Below are 16,737 nucleotides of genomic sequence, written 5' to 3'. Positions count from 1 at the left end.
CGTCACAACATTTCAAAAGCACAGAAAAATTAATTGCAGAACATTTTACGATGATATGATATTTGACGGGGTTTTAAATACTAAGATAAGTTATTTTTGGCTATCCTAAGTCATAAACCAAATCAATAAGCTGACATAACAATTTACATGTCGCAGTGACATCGACTTTTACCGATGTCTTAATTATTCATGCTAACACTAACTATTCGTCATTATTTAATCTTGGTCGGAAAAAAGTTATTTCCTCCAAGATGGATTTACCCGAATTTTTCCCTTTAAAACAAATTATGAAAATGTAGGTTAAACCACCATATACATTTATATCAGAATTATAATGCCATACATAATGATAAAAAATAATATTATCTAATACTAAAAAAAATCTATGACATGTACATGTATCAATATGTATATGATTAATAAGCTACAGGATTAAATTTTCCATTCCAATTTTTCATAATTATAACAAGAAGATGAAACCACTGTTCAAAAGGACGTTATTCTCAATTTCTATGATATTTTTAAAAATTAAAGAGTTAAATTGTTTACTTTATTGAATCTTGATATGTTAAACGAGAATTTTTGGCAGTCAGAGAGTGTGCAACACTTCGTTGATCTTCATATTGATTTGCTATTGGATAGTCAAACAGTTTGCGACGCCCCTTTTACCTTAGGATTAAAAGAGGAGAATTGTTGTCAAACAATATTACTTATCTTAACCTCTGCGTTCTTGTTTTCCAGTAGAAATCAAGCTATAAACATTTTTCTCGTGCCATTTACAAGGACTTCCTAGATTACACTTGTCCTAAAAATGCACTTTAATACAATGTTTTTACTCGGTGGTTTATGGTATTGATTTATCAATTTATCATAAAACTATAATTTTCGTCTGGTTTTTTTTCCAGGAATATGCTAAAAAGTTCAGTTTCGATTATTGTTCTTCTTGTGCTGCCTGTCTATGTTTTTGCTGCACGAAGCAGTAGTTGTCCCAAGTCATGTAGATGTTTGATGAAAGATGGATCTGCGTCATGTCGAGGTGCCTTGTTACGGTTCATCCCGGTGTTTCCGAGCTATATAACACAACTTGACTTTTCAGGAAATCTACTTGAAAAAATTAACGCTTCAAGGTTTCGAAATTTGGAAGGATTGAAACTTGTATATGTTTCTCTGGAACGGAACGGCATAACACATATCACAACTGATGCCTTCATTCATTTTCGTTTCCTCCTTAAATTGGATCTCAGCTCAGTAGGAATCCTAAATTGACTCCGTCTATTGTAGCAGATGCAGTAGCACAAATTAATTGTTTAGATTTTAAACAAATTATACTTTATAGAATGAAATGGAGCAATGAACCAACTGATTTATTCATTGCTTTATCACGCTTTAACATTTAAAAGCTAGAAATGCTGGAGAACAATTTCGAAAATTTGAATATGACACTTTTAAGCGAAAATTTGGTTCAGCTTAAAGAGTTGCGTATTGGATATGGCATAATCTCTATTATCCAACCAGGATTTTTACAAAAATTAGAAATACTTGATCTCTTTATTATAATCGTATACAAATAAAAAAAGACTTTTTTGGAAATGAAACAACCTGCTATGTCCCGAAACTTGTTAGCCTTAATTTAGTGGCTTATTCCATTTCTAATGTAAATAACCTGTTCTGGTGTTTAGAGAATCTAAACTCTTTACGTCTTTCTGGGAATCCAATTTTAGGTTTATTGAATTACACTTTTCTTAAACTCCCGTCGCTTGAATTCCTATACATGGCTAATCTAGGATTCCGATTTAACAGAATAGACGATAGAGCATTTCAAAGCATTACTTTGAAACTGTTAAAATTTACTAACAATCATTTTGTTTTCCCAAATGACATAATGTACCATTTTAATGAGACCGAAATTTTCAGATATAGCTAAATAAAATAGAATCTCTTGATTTAAGTGGCAACGAATTCCCCTCTATACATGTTTTAGATAAAATGTTATCGTCATTACGATCTCTAACACATCTTATTATTGACAACTGTCAACTGATTACACTACCTGAGAATTTGTTTTTCAAATTGCCTAACTTATCATATGTTTCATTTGAAAACAACAGAATCTCATCTTGGAATGGACATAGAGTATTCGGAAACCAATCATCTGTTCGATCGATAACATTGACCGGAAATGCTTTATCAACTATAAACGAAACACTGTTTCCTCGAAATGCATTCAAACATTTATCAATTTTGTCATTAGGAAACAACCCCTTTGCATGTACATGCTCTAATGTATGGTTTCACAACTGGATACAAACGGAAAAAATCATTTTCGAAAATTATCCAGAATTGTACCATTGTAAAACGCCTCCAGAAAAAGACGGTGAAATGCTCAAAGATGCAATACCAACATATTTCGAATATTCCAATTCAGATAAGGAATTATTCACAGCGGTTGTCACATCACTATCATTATCAGGAATTGTGTTCGTTATAATTTTCAGTTTAATCTTCAGATTACGATGGCATATACGATATTGGTTATTTCTTTACCGTGTGAAAAAGAAAGGATTTTCTCTTATTTCAAATGAGGAAACAGATTATAAATTTGAAGCATACGTAATTTACTGTGACAATGAATAAGAGTGGATTCGAAAAAAGCTTTTAGAAAAATTAGAAAATGAGTCGGGAATTTCTTTATGTATAAGAGATCGAGATTTTGAAGTTGGAAAAGTGTATGTCGAGAACATAATTGAAAAAATGACCGCAAGCAGGAGAATAATTCTCGTTATATCTCATGATATGGTAAAAAGCGACTGGTGTCTGTTTGAATCAAGAATAGCGCAGGAAAAATGTCTTAACATGGAATCTGACGCATTAATAAGTCTTATGGTAGAGGATGTGTCTGACGAAAATATATCATCAAGTTTGCGTGCTTTTGTTAATTCAGCATCACTTAGTAAATTTCCAACAAAAGAATATGACGAGGGACAGTTCTGGTTGAACTTAACAAAATTACTTCGAAACCAAACATAGAATTGTCGATATAAAATCTTGAATAAACCTAATTTTAGATTAATTGTGTCAGTACGCTTCCAAGTATTGCGAGTGAATCGCAGAAGAATGTTCTTTTGTTTCATTTAAAAAATGAAAGTGCTGTTTTCTGCCAGAACATACACCGTTATATGAAGGAACATTTTTGTATAGATAACTTTTTTGAGATCAGCGAATTTTTTAATTAAGAAATAATACGACAAATCAAAGATCAGTTGGTCAGTTTATACCAGACTTTTTTATTCGTAGTATTGCTAATAGTCTAGACATATAATTTCAGATGACACATGTAGATCGATACATTTTAATCTATTAGTTTAGAGGATTTATATCGATTCATGTTTTATCATTTCTTTATCTTGATAAATACATCTTAGGTTCAATAGTTTACATTATGTTATTTTTATTTACATCAGTAATTATGTATCAGTTAAAGCATAAACTTACAAGTAAAATGCTACGACTGTGACTGTGACTTTGTTATCATTTTTAGTGTTGATCAATAGTCCTTCCAATTTTATTATTAGTCACTACCTGCAATCAAAATTGGGTTACATTTTATTTTCAGTTGATATGAAAAACCAACAATGGAATATATATTTATATAAATATATAACTGTATGAACATTGTCTGATGGAACTGTGCACCTAACCATCATTTTAATACATCAATTTCGACAAAGCAGCAAACAATGTGATGATGAAATGAGGTAAATGGTAAATGGAAGTTTAAAAGAATGAAACCATATATTCCTCCACTTTAATGTCGTTTGCTCCACTTAGAGTAAAACATCTGACAGTTATATCATTTCCACATCTTTGTTTAAGTTTTTTTTAACATTTGAAGGTTCCTACTATGTTTTGGCAACCTAAACTACACACACAAACAAAAACATAAAATGTCGATAGTTTCATCTCGGCTTCTAGAAGTGTTCTACAACTAATCTTTCTGTCGAGTTCCTTGACTACAATTAAAGAACGTGCCTTTTTTTAATTTTCAATTCGGTTGAAAGTTGTGAGTTTTCGACTCTCTACACGATACTTGTCACATACCATGTTATCAAACAGAATTATACGTAATACAAATAATAATAATTGTCCTTTCTAATATATTTAAATATTTATGTTGCAATCTGAAACTCTACTCAAAGATTTTCCGTTTCCTATTGTTCATCTTCTTTTTTTATACGTTGGTGTTTTCCTTTGACCCTTTTCATGATGTGTATATTCCCCAACTTGTTGCTATGCTCGTCTCTGTATTGTCGTGTTTGTTGCCTTGTCGTAATCTTAAGAATAAATTGTAAAAAGTAAAATATCAAAAATAACTCCAAGAAAAATTCAAAATGGAAAATCCTTTATCAAATGGCATAATCAAATACTCAAACACATCAAACGAATGGAAAACAACTGTCATATTCCTGACTTGGTACATATATTTCCTTATGTAGAAAATGGTGGATTATTCCTTGTTTTATAGCTAGCTATACCTCTCACTTGTAAATCATCTTGTCAGGGATTTTGTTACTACAAATTACTTAAATTCGAGACAACAGTGGTTTAACAATGTTCAAATTTCGTAAGTCCTTCAAGAAGTTTAAAACCGTTACTAAAACAAGTATTTGGTCGGAATATTTGACCGTAACTGTAGAATCTTTTTTAACAACACGATATCACGTTCTAATTTTACGGTGTGTTGTATATAGACTCATAACATGTAAACTTGTTGATTCATTGAATAAACTTATTTAGCAATCTAAGACTGTAGTAAGATTATTGAATATTGTCTCCATCGTCACATACATTGATTTGTATCGTGATAATTCAAAACATAACTAAATATGTATGGCTTAAGAGTTATGAACATTTTAGGCTTACATTGTGTCGATACTTACATTTTGGCATTGCACAAGGTCATGCTTTTCTTAGACTGTTCACTTACTAGTACTAAAATTTAGAAAAATGTATATAGTACACCAAATTACTTTTATGACGTTTTTGCAAAATTTTAGCGGACTGGTTTGTGAAAATGCTGACACCGAATTTTTTGACTGCTTTTATTTGTGTATATATAAAGGCAACAGTAGTATACCGTTGTTCAATAGTCATAAATCGATTTGACTGAAACAAATGCGGGTCACAAACCAAAACCGAGGGAAACACATCAACTATAAGAGGAAAACAACGGAACAACATAAACACTGAACTGCTACAAAAACAAACGCCAACATACATAGAAACGGACTATTTGATAACAACTGCCATATTCCTGACTTAGTACAATACATTTTTAGAAAAAAATAGTGGGTTGAACCTGTTTTTATGACTAGCCAAACTTCCGCTTTTATGGCAATGTTAAAAATACCGCTAAAATGACAACTTTACGTGACAGGAATACATTACAACTAAACGCAAGAACACTCAGGACAGAGGCATACATAAATAAATAATATAATAGTACATTACAACATGTAAACCACAGAATAACAATGGACACCTCCCATTTACATCACAAAAGAATTATGAACTTTGCGTCACACAAATGTATCAACGCCACAAAAAGTGACGTCACAGGTAAATTTCTAGAAATAGAAGATAAAATTAGGTTTAAGTTTGTAATGGTGTTATTTTATGTATTTTCTAACCATTACAAAAATAATAATATAGAATTGTGTTAGTAATGATGTATATATAATATATTTAACACAAACACAAAATGATTATCCCAATTCCTTGGGTTTAATCTTACCGCTGCTGTGCGTAGACATATCAAATATATACAAAGTAACAATTATTATGTATACGGTAACAAAGCTTACCATTGTCAATATTAGGATGAAAACAAGTAAGAGAGTGCCGAGTTTATGGTCAACTTCGACCTACATCGATTCGTCCAACTCGGCCTAGAAAGAAGAAATTTCTGTGTCAGAAAATGACAATTGTTTTGTGTTTTCTCAAAAGTTAGATTTAAATTGTGTTTTCCGCTGACACCATTTATATATAATTCAAACCATTTAAAGTTTTCCCCATAATTATAGTGCTTTACAAAGGGGATGTTTTCATTTAGATGTACTTAAAAAGTGACGATTTCTTTCTTTTGTAATAACTATATGATAAAAACACGAAAGAATCAAATAAACTCATCATAGATATCAGGTTTGAAATTTTGTACGCCAGACGCGCGTTTCGTCTATAAAAAATTCATCAGTGACGCCCGAATCAAAAAAGTTGAAAATGCCAAATAAAGTACGTAGTTGAATAGAATTGAGGAACCAACTTTTGAAAGTTTTGCCAAATCCAGCTAAGGTAATCTGTTCCTGTGTAAAAAGTCCTTAGTATTTCAAAAATATAGGGTTGATATACTTATGAAGATGGAGAAAAGGAAATGCTCTCATACAATAATGATTAAATAAAAAGATACACCTTCGGGATTAGCTTCACAACTGTTTGATTTTATTTATGTCTTTTAAATGATAGCTTAAAAAATAGTGTTTACTTACACAATAAAGATGAAATGTATCAATGGTTTGATGATATGAAATCTAAGAGCTAGCACTACGAAGGATATTGACTCGTCAAGAGTACAAAAAACAAATGGGAAATCAAATATGAAAAGAAAATCATAGCTGAAAGTCAAGGAGCGAAAAGGTAAACAACAGTTCGAAATATAGACAGTAAAACACAATTCTAATAAAAACTCTTCTAAAGATATTTCTACTCTACAATAAATGAATATTTTTATTGACTACAACAACAACAACAAGAACTATACTTTATTTTAAGAGGGTTACACAGTTTGCTATATAACTAATCTTCCCTGAGGCCCTCATCATAAAAAAAGCATAAACAAATATGCAAACATATACATGGCATATGTTTAGTCTAAAAGTCAAGTATAATGGTAATGTTCAGTAAAACTGCATTAAATGATGAAATTTTTAATATTGAATATTTTTTCAACTGGTTGATTTTCAATAAATGATCGTTATTTTGTATTTGAAAGAACTAACATTTGTAATATTTTGTAACGATATTGGCAAATTGTTCCACAAGAATGGTCCATAATACATAAAATATTTCTTGAACAATTCTATTTTTGGTTTAAAATAATGAAACTTGCTAGTAAGATATGATGGGGCACCATTTTTGATGCACTTAAATGTCACAAACTTGTGATATTTTATTCTCTGTTCAACTGCCATTCAGTTTAAGTGTTTGAATAAGGACTCAGAAGGAGCGAAAGGGTCTGTTTTCAATAATCAATTAGTGGTTACTACAGAGGGGCCACGGTGGCCGAGTGGTCTAAGTAGTCGAACTACTGTATATGTATGAATTTCTGCACGAACAATTCATATGGCTTTAAAGGAATAAAATACACTTAATTTCAATATTTGTATTCAAATAATGATTTCTCAGAAATAAATAATATGTCATAAATACTCATCATAGATACCAGGATTGAAATTTTGTACGCCAGACGCTCGTTTCGTCTACAAAAGACTCATGAGTGACGCTCGATTAAAAATAAGCCAAATAAAGTACGAAGTTGAAGAACATTGAGGACCCGAAATACAGCTGAGGTAATTTTTGTAAACAGTTAATTTATAGTTTGACCATATCAATGATAATTCCACTACAAATTAGTAAAAGTCTGAAATGGCCTATATCTGTACTCGACTGTACTGATTTTTACTCGACCAGTCTGAATTGGTCTGAATTTTACTCGACATTACCCGACCCCAGTCTTAACCATACTCGACCGTACTGATTTGTACTTGACCCTTATCTTTGCCATTGAAAATAGTCTGAACTATTACTCGACCAGTCTGAAACAGTCTTAACCCATTCTCGACCTGTACTCGACCTATTTTTGCAGTCTAAACCATACTCGACCGAAGGTCTGAACAATACTCGACCAGTCTGAACCATACTTGACCAAATAACCTCTACTTTTTTTTAATTTTAGCTGTTAAAATTAATTTATTTTTTTCTGACATGATAACAGCCACAATAAAATAAAGATATATATAAAAACATATTTTAACATCCTTACATGATTCTCAGATTTATCAAATAGAGATAGTTAAATCAAATTATCTTATATAATAATTTAATTATATTAATTTTAAGTTTTTTTGTTTTGTTAAAAAAAAGATTTTTAACTTAAAACCACACCTTTACTGAGGGTAATAAAAAACCTTATTAAGGTGCTTCTTGGTTGGCATGTGTTTTTTTAAAACTTAATTTTCCTTAATTTCTAAAGAAAAACTACATAGGTTTTATGGTTACATACAATAGTTATATAATTATCTTTTTAATGAGTTAACAACAGCCAAAAAATCACTGAAATTGTTTAACCTTATATTAGAAATATATCTATTCTTATTATAATTTGGGATATATTATATATAATATATATCAAAAAGGGATAAAAAAGTTAAAGAAATAAATAAAAAAAAAATTCTGAATACTGGTAAAGTATAAAGTAATACCTCCTGCTTGGGGCAAACTCATTAAAATGATCACACCTGGTCAGAGAGAATTAACTTCTAATTAACATTCAGTAAAAATTGCAACATCCTGTAAAACTTAAATCGCAAGGCCTTTTGAATTCACTAGATAAGTAATACACGAGTTTAAGAAAAATAGGGCTTTTTTTTTACCTGTAAAACACACATGTACTGAGGTAATTAAACCTTATTAAAGTTCTTCTTGTATGCCATGTCTTTAATTTTGACAAAAGTTATTTAAATTTAATTGAAATAATTTTTTTCTGCAACTTTGGAACACATTTCCTTTTTTAAATGGTTATCAAGGATTGCTACGGAAGTTCTATTATCATGATTATATTAAATTCTTGGTTTTACAAAACAAAGGTGTAATCTTTTAAATTTATTAATTTGCTTTATATACTATTCTAAATATATTTTAATAAAAAAAAATGTTCATTGCATTATTAACTAAACTCAACTGACACCATAAATCTAAACAAGGCTTAAGTAAATGGTGAAAATTGTCCAGTAACCATGGTAACCATAAAATATATCTGAAACATTCAAAAATGTTTGAATAACATTGAAAATACTAGTTACAATTCAGTTTTGAGATTATTGGATCAGCTTGTTTTATTTTTATTTTAAAGCTGATATATATATATATGTGTAAGTGTTGATGAATATGGTGTTGAATTTATATTATGTTTATTGTGAAATTTTGGTTTCAATGCCATATTGAATACATTTTAAATTTCAAATTGTTGTTCAAATTTCTAGCCAGGGGAAATAGCTGTAAAAAAACAGTTCCTAAATTGATAAAATACAATAGATAGATACACAAAAATATGTCTAGATTGGTTAAGACTTGGTCAAGTATGGTTCAGACTAGGTCGAGTATGGTTCAGACTATGTCGAGTATGGTTCAGACTAGGTCGAGCATTGTTCAGACTAGGTCGAGCATGGCTCAGACGCAAATAAAATGGTTAAGTACTGGTCGAGTGTGGTCGAGTACAAGTTCAGACTGTTAAGTATGGTTCAGACTACAGTCGAGTATAATCAAGTAAATTTCAGACCAATACAGACTGGTCGAGTAAAAATCAGTACAGTCGAGTACAAATATAGGCCATTTCAGACTTTCAATGGTTTGTAGTGTTCATATCAACACAGAAGTGCTGACTTCTGGGCTGGTGAAAAACTAAACTAGAAGTGGCATCGACCCAGTGGTTGTAAATAAACACATCATAGATACCAAAATATTTCAAAAACTTCATGAAAATCGGACTTCAAATTAGTTTTTGACAATGTTTTATAAAAAGTGTTTCAATATGAAATAAATGGGGAATTTCCGATAGGTGAAACACTTTTGACCCAAGACAGTATGATTCGAATATTTTAATATTTCCTTAATAAATGAGCAATATAATTACAAATTTAGGCCTACTCTATTCCAAAATAGTACATGAATTGAAATAGGAAGTACAAGTGTTGAAGGTGACATATGAACATATAATTATCTATAGTAGCTATTTTTCTCATGAGAAAATACACATTAAAATGGTTTAAATATTTTCACACTCAGGTATTCATAAATTTCAAGCTAGAAGAGGAAAGTGTTTGTAAGTATAAAATAATTTCTAGTGCTATATTTGCAAATTTTTTAGATTAGCGAAATGATTACTTTTTAGCATGTTTTCTTTCATACATTTTATATTATGTTATAGATAATGCATATTTTAAGGTTTTTCTTGTCGCTTAACACACCGAGGGGTGTCAGGATTGATCAAATGAAAGACCGACCGTATGAGTAATCGTCTGTTGTGGCATGATTATTTGGAAGTATAGTGTAAAGAGTCGAAATAACTGTCAAACGAATTGAAAGGAACATCAAAAGCATTAAATTTATTTAAAACTTTCCAAAGGGAATTGGCGTTCAGTGACCTGTAATGGATTACCTTTACGTCATTTGGCCTCTGGTGGAAAGTTGTCTCATTGGCTATTTAACCACAATTTTTTTATTTTCATATAATTAAACATATTAAAATCACAGAAAAAAATAGATGCAGATCACTTTACGATAAAACAATATTTGACGGGGTTTTCAACTTGAGACTAAGATAGTCATTTCTGTCTATCGGAAGTCATAAACCGAATTAATATGCAAATACTAAATTAAAATGTCGCAGTGACATCGACTTTTACCGTTATCTTTATTATTCATGCTAACACTAGCTATTCATCATTATTCAAAGCAATAATAAAAATTTATAGAAAATTGTCATCTTTGTCTGAAAAAAATATTGTCCCCCTAAACTAATTAACCCGAGTTTTACCCTTACAAACAAGTTATTTAAAACCACCATATACATTTTGTATGATTTAAAATACTCTACATGTTTAATGCTATCATGTTATTATACCAATGGAGGGGAGTATTCTCAGTTTTGCAACAAGAACATAAAGAAAAATGAATATAAACTTATATCCGAAAATCTTTGACATGTAATATTAATATGTAGATGGCGACAAAAAAAATGGTATCGTACATTTAAAATATACTAAAAGATAAAGTTAGCTTCATAGTTACATTTCACAACAGTTGTGGTTTTATTCATAATTTTAAAAAGAATATAGAACTTCTGTTCAATAGACGTTTTTGCGTGTACCAAGTCAGAAACATGACAGTTGTTGTCCATTCGTTTGATGTCTTTGAGCTTTTGGTTTTGTCATTTGATAAAGGGTTTTCGTTTTGAATTTTCCTTGGAGTTCGGTATTTTTGTTATTATACTTTTTTCTTCTATTTTTGTGATTAGATTAAAAAAACAATACAAAAGGAAATAACTGTATACTAACACATTAATGTGGATTGTGAAGCATTTTTGTTTGTGATAATTAGTGATAAAATTTTGATTTGAGATAGTAGGTTCACAATACATTATGATAAAATGGTGTAAGAGTTATGATACATATTGGTGTCAGTGTATGTATTATAACCACACTGATTAATTAGAAGAAGAAAAAGAAAGACAGAATGAAAAGAATTCAGCATACCAAGACATGCTTGAAGGAGCGTGAGCTGTCAAATTCATATTCACCGATTGACGCAAAATCTCCTATTTCATTTATATCATACAAAAACGTATATCCAAATTACAATAAGTAAAATGGAAAAACTGAACAACCCATGATATTCGTTATTGTGTATCAGCATTTCGTGTGTATTTGAGACAAGACACCATCTAGTTAACCTCCGAAGAATGCCGATGATCATATGACTCAATATAAATATAAACAAGTTTGAGCTTTCTAAAAAGCTTTGGAGTGCTTCGCTGTATCATACTTTTAAGTATTAAAATGTGGTCAATGTGATTGTTTAAGTATGGGAAAGGTGTTATTTATCTCCTTTGTGCAGATACCAATAAGTATGGTATTATAAGCCCGTCTTAGATGGGGACTTTAGTTTGTCCATGAACACTTCCCACAATAACTCAAATTTGCCTTAACCAATTCCCACAAAATGTAAACGAAACATCACGATTGATAGAAGGAAACTTCCTCTTAATTGTAAAATTCTTTGGTGGCGTCATTCTAGAGATACCGTTTGATTTTGAAAATCTATGATTTGTCATTCCACAATTATAGGAAATTAATGAAAGGTAAAAGTCTATATGTCATGCTTTAGATATAGTGTGCTTGGACAATTTAACATATATTACACCTTTTTTGGTATTGGTGAATCTAGACTCGCTTTGGAATCTTTATATGCAAGATTTATTTTCATATGGATATATTTCATGCATGTTTTCCTACACAGCCATTTTACCTGGGACATAATATAGTGACATTTAATAGTCCCAGATTTTACTAACTTGTTATTAGATGCTTCCTTAATATTCGATCATTCTCACGACAATTCAATTCCACAATTCGGGGTATCATGTGCTGTTTGCGTAGCTGTTTTTTTTTTATATATAATTTGGTTTTATAATATTGAATACATGCATTCTGACAAAATTTGTGAAGATCATTGGCAGTAATAATTTTTTTTTAGTGTTGTTGTATGTGCATATATATAGTCAGATGATCACTCAGAAACTTGTTCATATTTGCCCTTCCTCCTATTTATCAATCTTAATTTGACTCGACGTTGCATAAGCAAGCTAAACCAGTAAAAGCAAAATTATTCATTGATCGGGTATCGGATCGGATCTTTAACAAGTCGAATACCCATGTTTTCCGTATTTAATACCTTGTCCTGTCCAAAACATGTTCCCAATTCTATATCTCTTTCTAGCCAATAGAATCTTTCCCTCATCATCAGGTAACCAATGAGAACCTACATGTGTAACGTAAAAATTTTAAGATGGCGTCAATATAGTATGAAACTAACTACCGTGATGCGAAGCAATAAAGATACAGAGACAAGCACGTGCAATCATATAATGAAGATTTTTCTAGGTCTGTTTGATTTTATGTTATGATTTTTGAAAAAAAGTCTGTAAATGATTATTTTACCTGTATTAGAATGATTATGTTGTGTGTCGAATCAGTCAACGAAATGGTTCTTTCCGATGGCTCCTTTGTTTAATTTTTAATGTTGACATTCTTTAATTTTAATAATTGAACATGCTTAGCACACGAGTAAATCACATCTGGCCAAGGATGATATTGAAAGTCGCATGGATATGGATACAAATGAGGTTTCATGATTGATTTGCAAGCCAATAATAAACCAGCGAAGTATTTGAGCATATTTTGACAAAGTTGAACAAAACTATCTGCTAATAGTTAAAAGTTTTTCTCATTAAAATTCCGCTGTTATAAATATTTGAAACAAAAAAAAAATCTATTTTAATCTTTTATCTAAATCGTAGCTAATGGACATGAAGACACATACATTATTTTATGTTTCACGTTTGAAGTACATTTTGTATCGGTAGAAATTATATGTTATATATATCTTTATACTTATCAAATGATAGGTTGCTACTCGTAAGTATAAAAGACCATATTCCATTTCTTTTTTTATAAATGAGTTACACCAAATGACTGCGGTCTTGTTCGTCAAACCTGATTGTAGGTACAAATCAAGTTCAGAAGGTATTAAAAAATCGAATGACTGGAAGCAAATATTACCTTTTGACATCAAGCTTATTATTAAGCATATCAAATGTAGCATAGACATTCAATATAGATTCACTAGATTTTTGTATAGATAATGATTATTTTTAGTCAGTTGTGTTGTATGTGTGTAATGTATGTTTACACCGTTTTGGCTGCTGGATCCAAATTATTGTCACATTACCCTATTATGTCTGTTTGTGTTGCTCACCCAATTTTGAAAATATAACGGAACTATAAACAACTGTTATACAAGTGGGAGGCTTAGCTAGCTGTAAAGCCAGGTTTAACGCACCATTTTCTTCGGAAAATGCTTGTACCAAGTCAGGAATATGGGAGTTGTTTTTCACTTATTCCGTTGATTGATAGCGTTTGGTTTTGTCAGTTTGTATGGTCTTCCCCTTTTTGAATTTGCCTAGGAGTTCGGTCTTTTTGTTATACTTTCTTTACTGTGTTCATACCACAAAGGATGGTATACTAGTAGTAAAAAACACTGTGTTTATTGCCTGGTAGCTGCGGTGAGTTTATTTACTTATGTGTTAATATTTATTTACCACTGCTTTTTCCTATCGAAACTAAAATTGATGGCGTTCCCTCTTACGAAAACCCTCAAGACTCTGTTTTTTCAGACCTTTAGCTGATACCTTTTTAGAATGACAATTGTCTTTTACCTAGACGTTTAAAACACTCACCATAAATATATAATATATATGTTCAAAAAGAACATAAACTTGAAAAGTTCCTAATAAATTAGCCGACTTGTCTTTTCAGCTAAATGTAATGGCTTTTACTGTGGTGAACCAGGAACGTATGGTTATATGACCTTACTATCTACCATAACGAAACGCAACAGAATGACCCCTTGTGCATCTGAATATTTATTTATAAATGATTGCCTTGGAGTCAATTTCAATCTCAAAACTGAAGAATGTCAGATCATTGCTGGAGGTCAACGGGTCGTTAAAAAAATAATCAGAACAACATGTTAAATAATTTCATGCGTCCGAAGCGCTTTTCCGGACCCACCTACATCAAGAACACTTAAAGGCGAATATTTGAAAGCCGAGGATGTATAAGACATATGTTCAAGAATTGCAGTTTTATACAAAATGCTTACAAGAAAAAATGATATGCTTATCATGCCTGGTCAGGGATTCTGGCACACCTGATAATACAAGTTTCAAAATTCCTTAAGAGAAAATCAGACCAACACAACCTGTGAGCAATATTAAGTAGCCTTTACTTGAAGATGTGTTTTTATGCTAGGTTTTTCAAATGTTTGTGCATTTCGAACCAAAATTATTCATTACATTCTTTTCCATGTACTTTGTTATCAACACTGAAGGAAATGAAAACGAGATGATGAGTATTAAAACAGCCTTGTTGAATCCGGTTAAATTTGGTTTAACCCGGCCGTGAATCAAACAGACGACCTCTCGCACTCAAGGCGCGGACGCTGCTTTGTGACCACCGAGTTGTTTTTCGGTTTCGAACAATGAAATTATCAATAGTCGTTTAAATTCTTGAACTGCAAAAAACATATATACGGATTTTAATTTTCAAGTGTTGGAGTGGGCATATTTTTCGCCAAAATGTGAGTACACGTTTTTGTCATTTAAGTTTTGCGATTGATTGGTGTTTGCTAAACACCCAGCGGCAAATATTTCATGCATATTCAGTGATCTTGATGCCAAAAAATTTTAAAATCCAAAATCTTATACAAACGTTGAAAGGCTTACCAAACCAAAAATGGGGTATTCATCTATGACACAAAATCGTTCATGCACAGCTTGCATTATGTGAATGATATTTCTGTGACCTGACTATTCGTATTTCATTCTAAGAAGTTGCGATTCATAATATATCTAGCAAATTATAAACCTATCTGTTTAACTATTAAAAACATTTACCAAATTGACATGGAAGAGAAGGGCTATTAACAAGTCATCAGTGATACTAATGCAAATGACAGACAACGTTATCTTCTAAGTGAAACAGATTTTTAAAAAAAAAGAAGAAGAAGCGGAATATACCAAATGACATCCGAAACACAAAAAGTCGAATAAAACCTATAACACCGTGATAAAGATCGAAATAGACCAAAAATTAACAACAAGTCCACAAAACACCACACAGAAAACTAAAGACTGAACAATACGAGCCCCACTAACCACCATGGAGGAACTTCTCCGTTTAATAATGAATGTGATAAACTGATTTTGTATTACCCATGTATACGTAATATCACATTTAAATTAAACTTTTACATATTAAGCAATTGCATTCCTAGCTAGAAAACGTGTTTAAACTGAAGACTCATATACAAATTTTATTGGAATATTTTTTACAATCATTAAACATAGCATTCATATCAACTCAGACCCAAACGGACAGATAGACAGACATAACAATTCATATATTCCAATCGTAAACTTTGTTTGATATGGATATATGACGCTATCATTAGACTAGAACAAAATTGATATACAATAAATTCAGTGTTTATATTTTCTCTCTATCATATATATCGAGTGCCTAAAGAAACAAAGCACGTTTTATACCACACCCGTCCTTAGCCCTTTTTTAATGTCAATATGATATAGTTCTTCTAAGGCATTCAATGATCATTAGCTACATGTTACTTTTATAACTGAACAATTTGTTTCCGAATCAACTTTTTACATCACACCATATTCTTTTTTATGCAAACTATAATTTTCATCTTGAAACCTTCTTATAAAGGGTACTCTATGAACACTCGTCATTGCTCTGAATAGTAAACAGTTCTTTGGAAAATGGCAAACGTAGTAAGCATGTAACTGCTATCTTGTTAATGTATTTATACTTCAAACTGACAATTTAAGTGTATATTTTTTGTTTCTTTAAGAGCTGCGTTGGATAGACAGATTATTTTGGATAAATTTTGCAGATTTTTCGGAATTTGAAACTCCGTTAGTTTTGGCAAAATTGTATATATGACCAAGATGACACTTCTACGATCTCACAAGCCCTTATCAGACTTGCAATGTGTGTTTCCTTTCACTGCATTTTTTTTGGTAAAAAAGACAGAATCGATTACATG

At 31.1% G+C, this 16,737-nt stretch overlaps 2 protein-coding genes across 2 annotated transcripts in view; both read left to right on the top strand.

The window, feature by feature from the left end:
* LOC127711278 (toll-like receptor 6) overlaps nucleotides 1-16,737 on the top strand; it is a 230,850-nt gene that overhangs the window by 36,287 nt on the left and 177,826 nt on the right. The gene's annotated exons all lie outside the window — the stretch shown is intronic.
* On the top strand, nucleotides 1,936-3,382 carry LOC127711279 (toll-like receptor 3). The gene is given in 1 exon segment (XM_052217273.1): nucleotides 1,936-3,382. A coding segment is annotated over 1 exon segment (1,041 nt). The 5' UTR covers nucleotides 1,936-1,986; the 3' UTR covers nucleotides 3,028-3,382.

Source organism: Mytilus californianus, unplaced genomic scaffold (assembly GCF_021869535.1).
Source record: "Mytilus californianus isolate M0D057914Y unplaced genomic scaffold, xbMytCali1.0.p SCAF_8, whole genome shotgun sequence".
Classification (NCBI taxonomy): Eukaryota; Metazoa; Mollusca; class Bivalvia; order Mytilida; family Mytilidae; genus Mytilus; species Mytilus californianus.
Note: the sequence above shows the minus strand (reverse complement) of the source record. Positions and strands in the feature narration are given on the sequence as shown.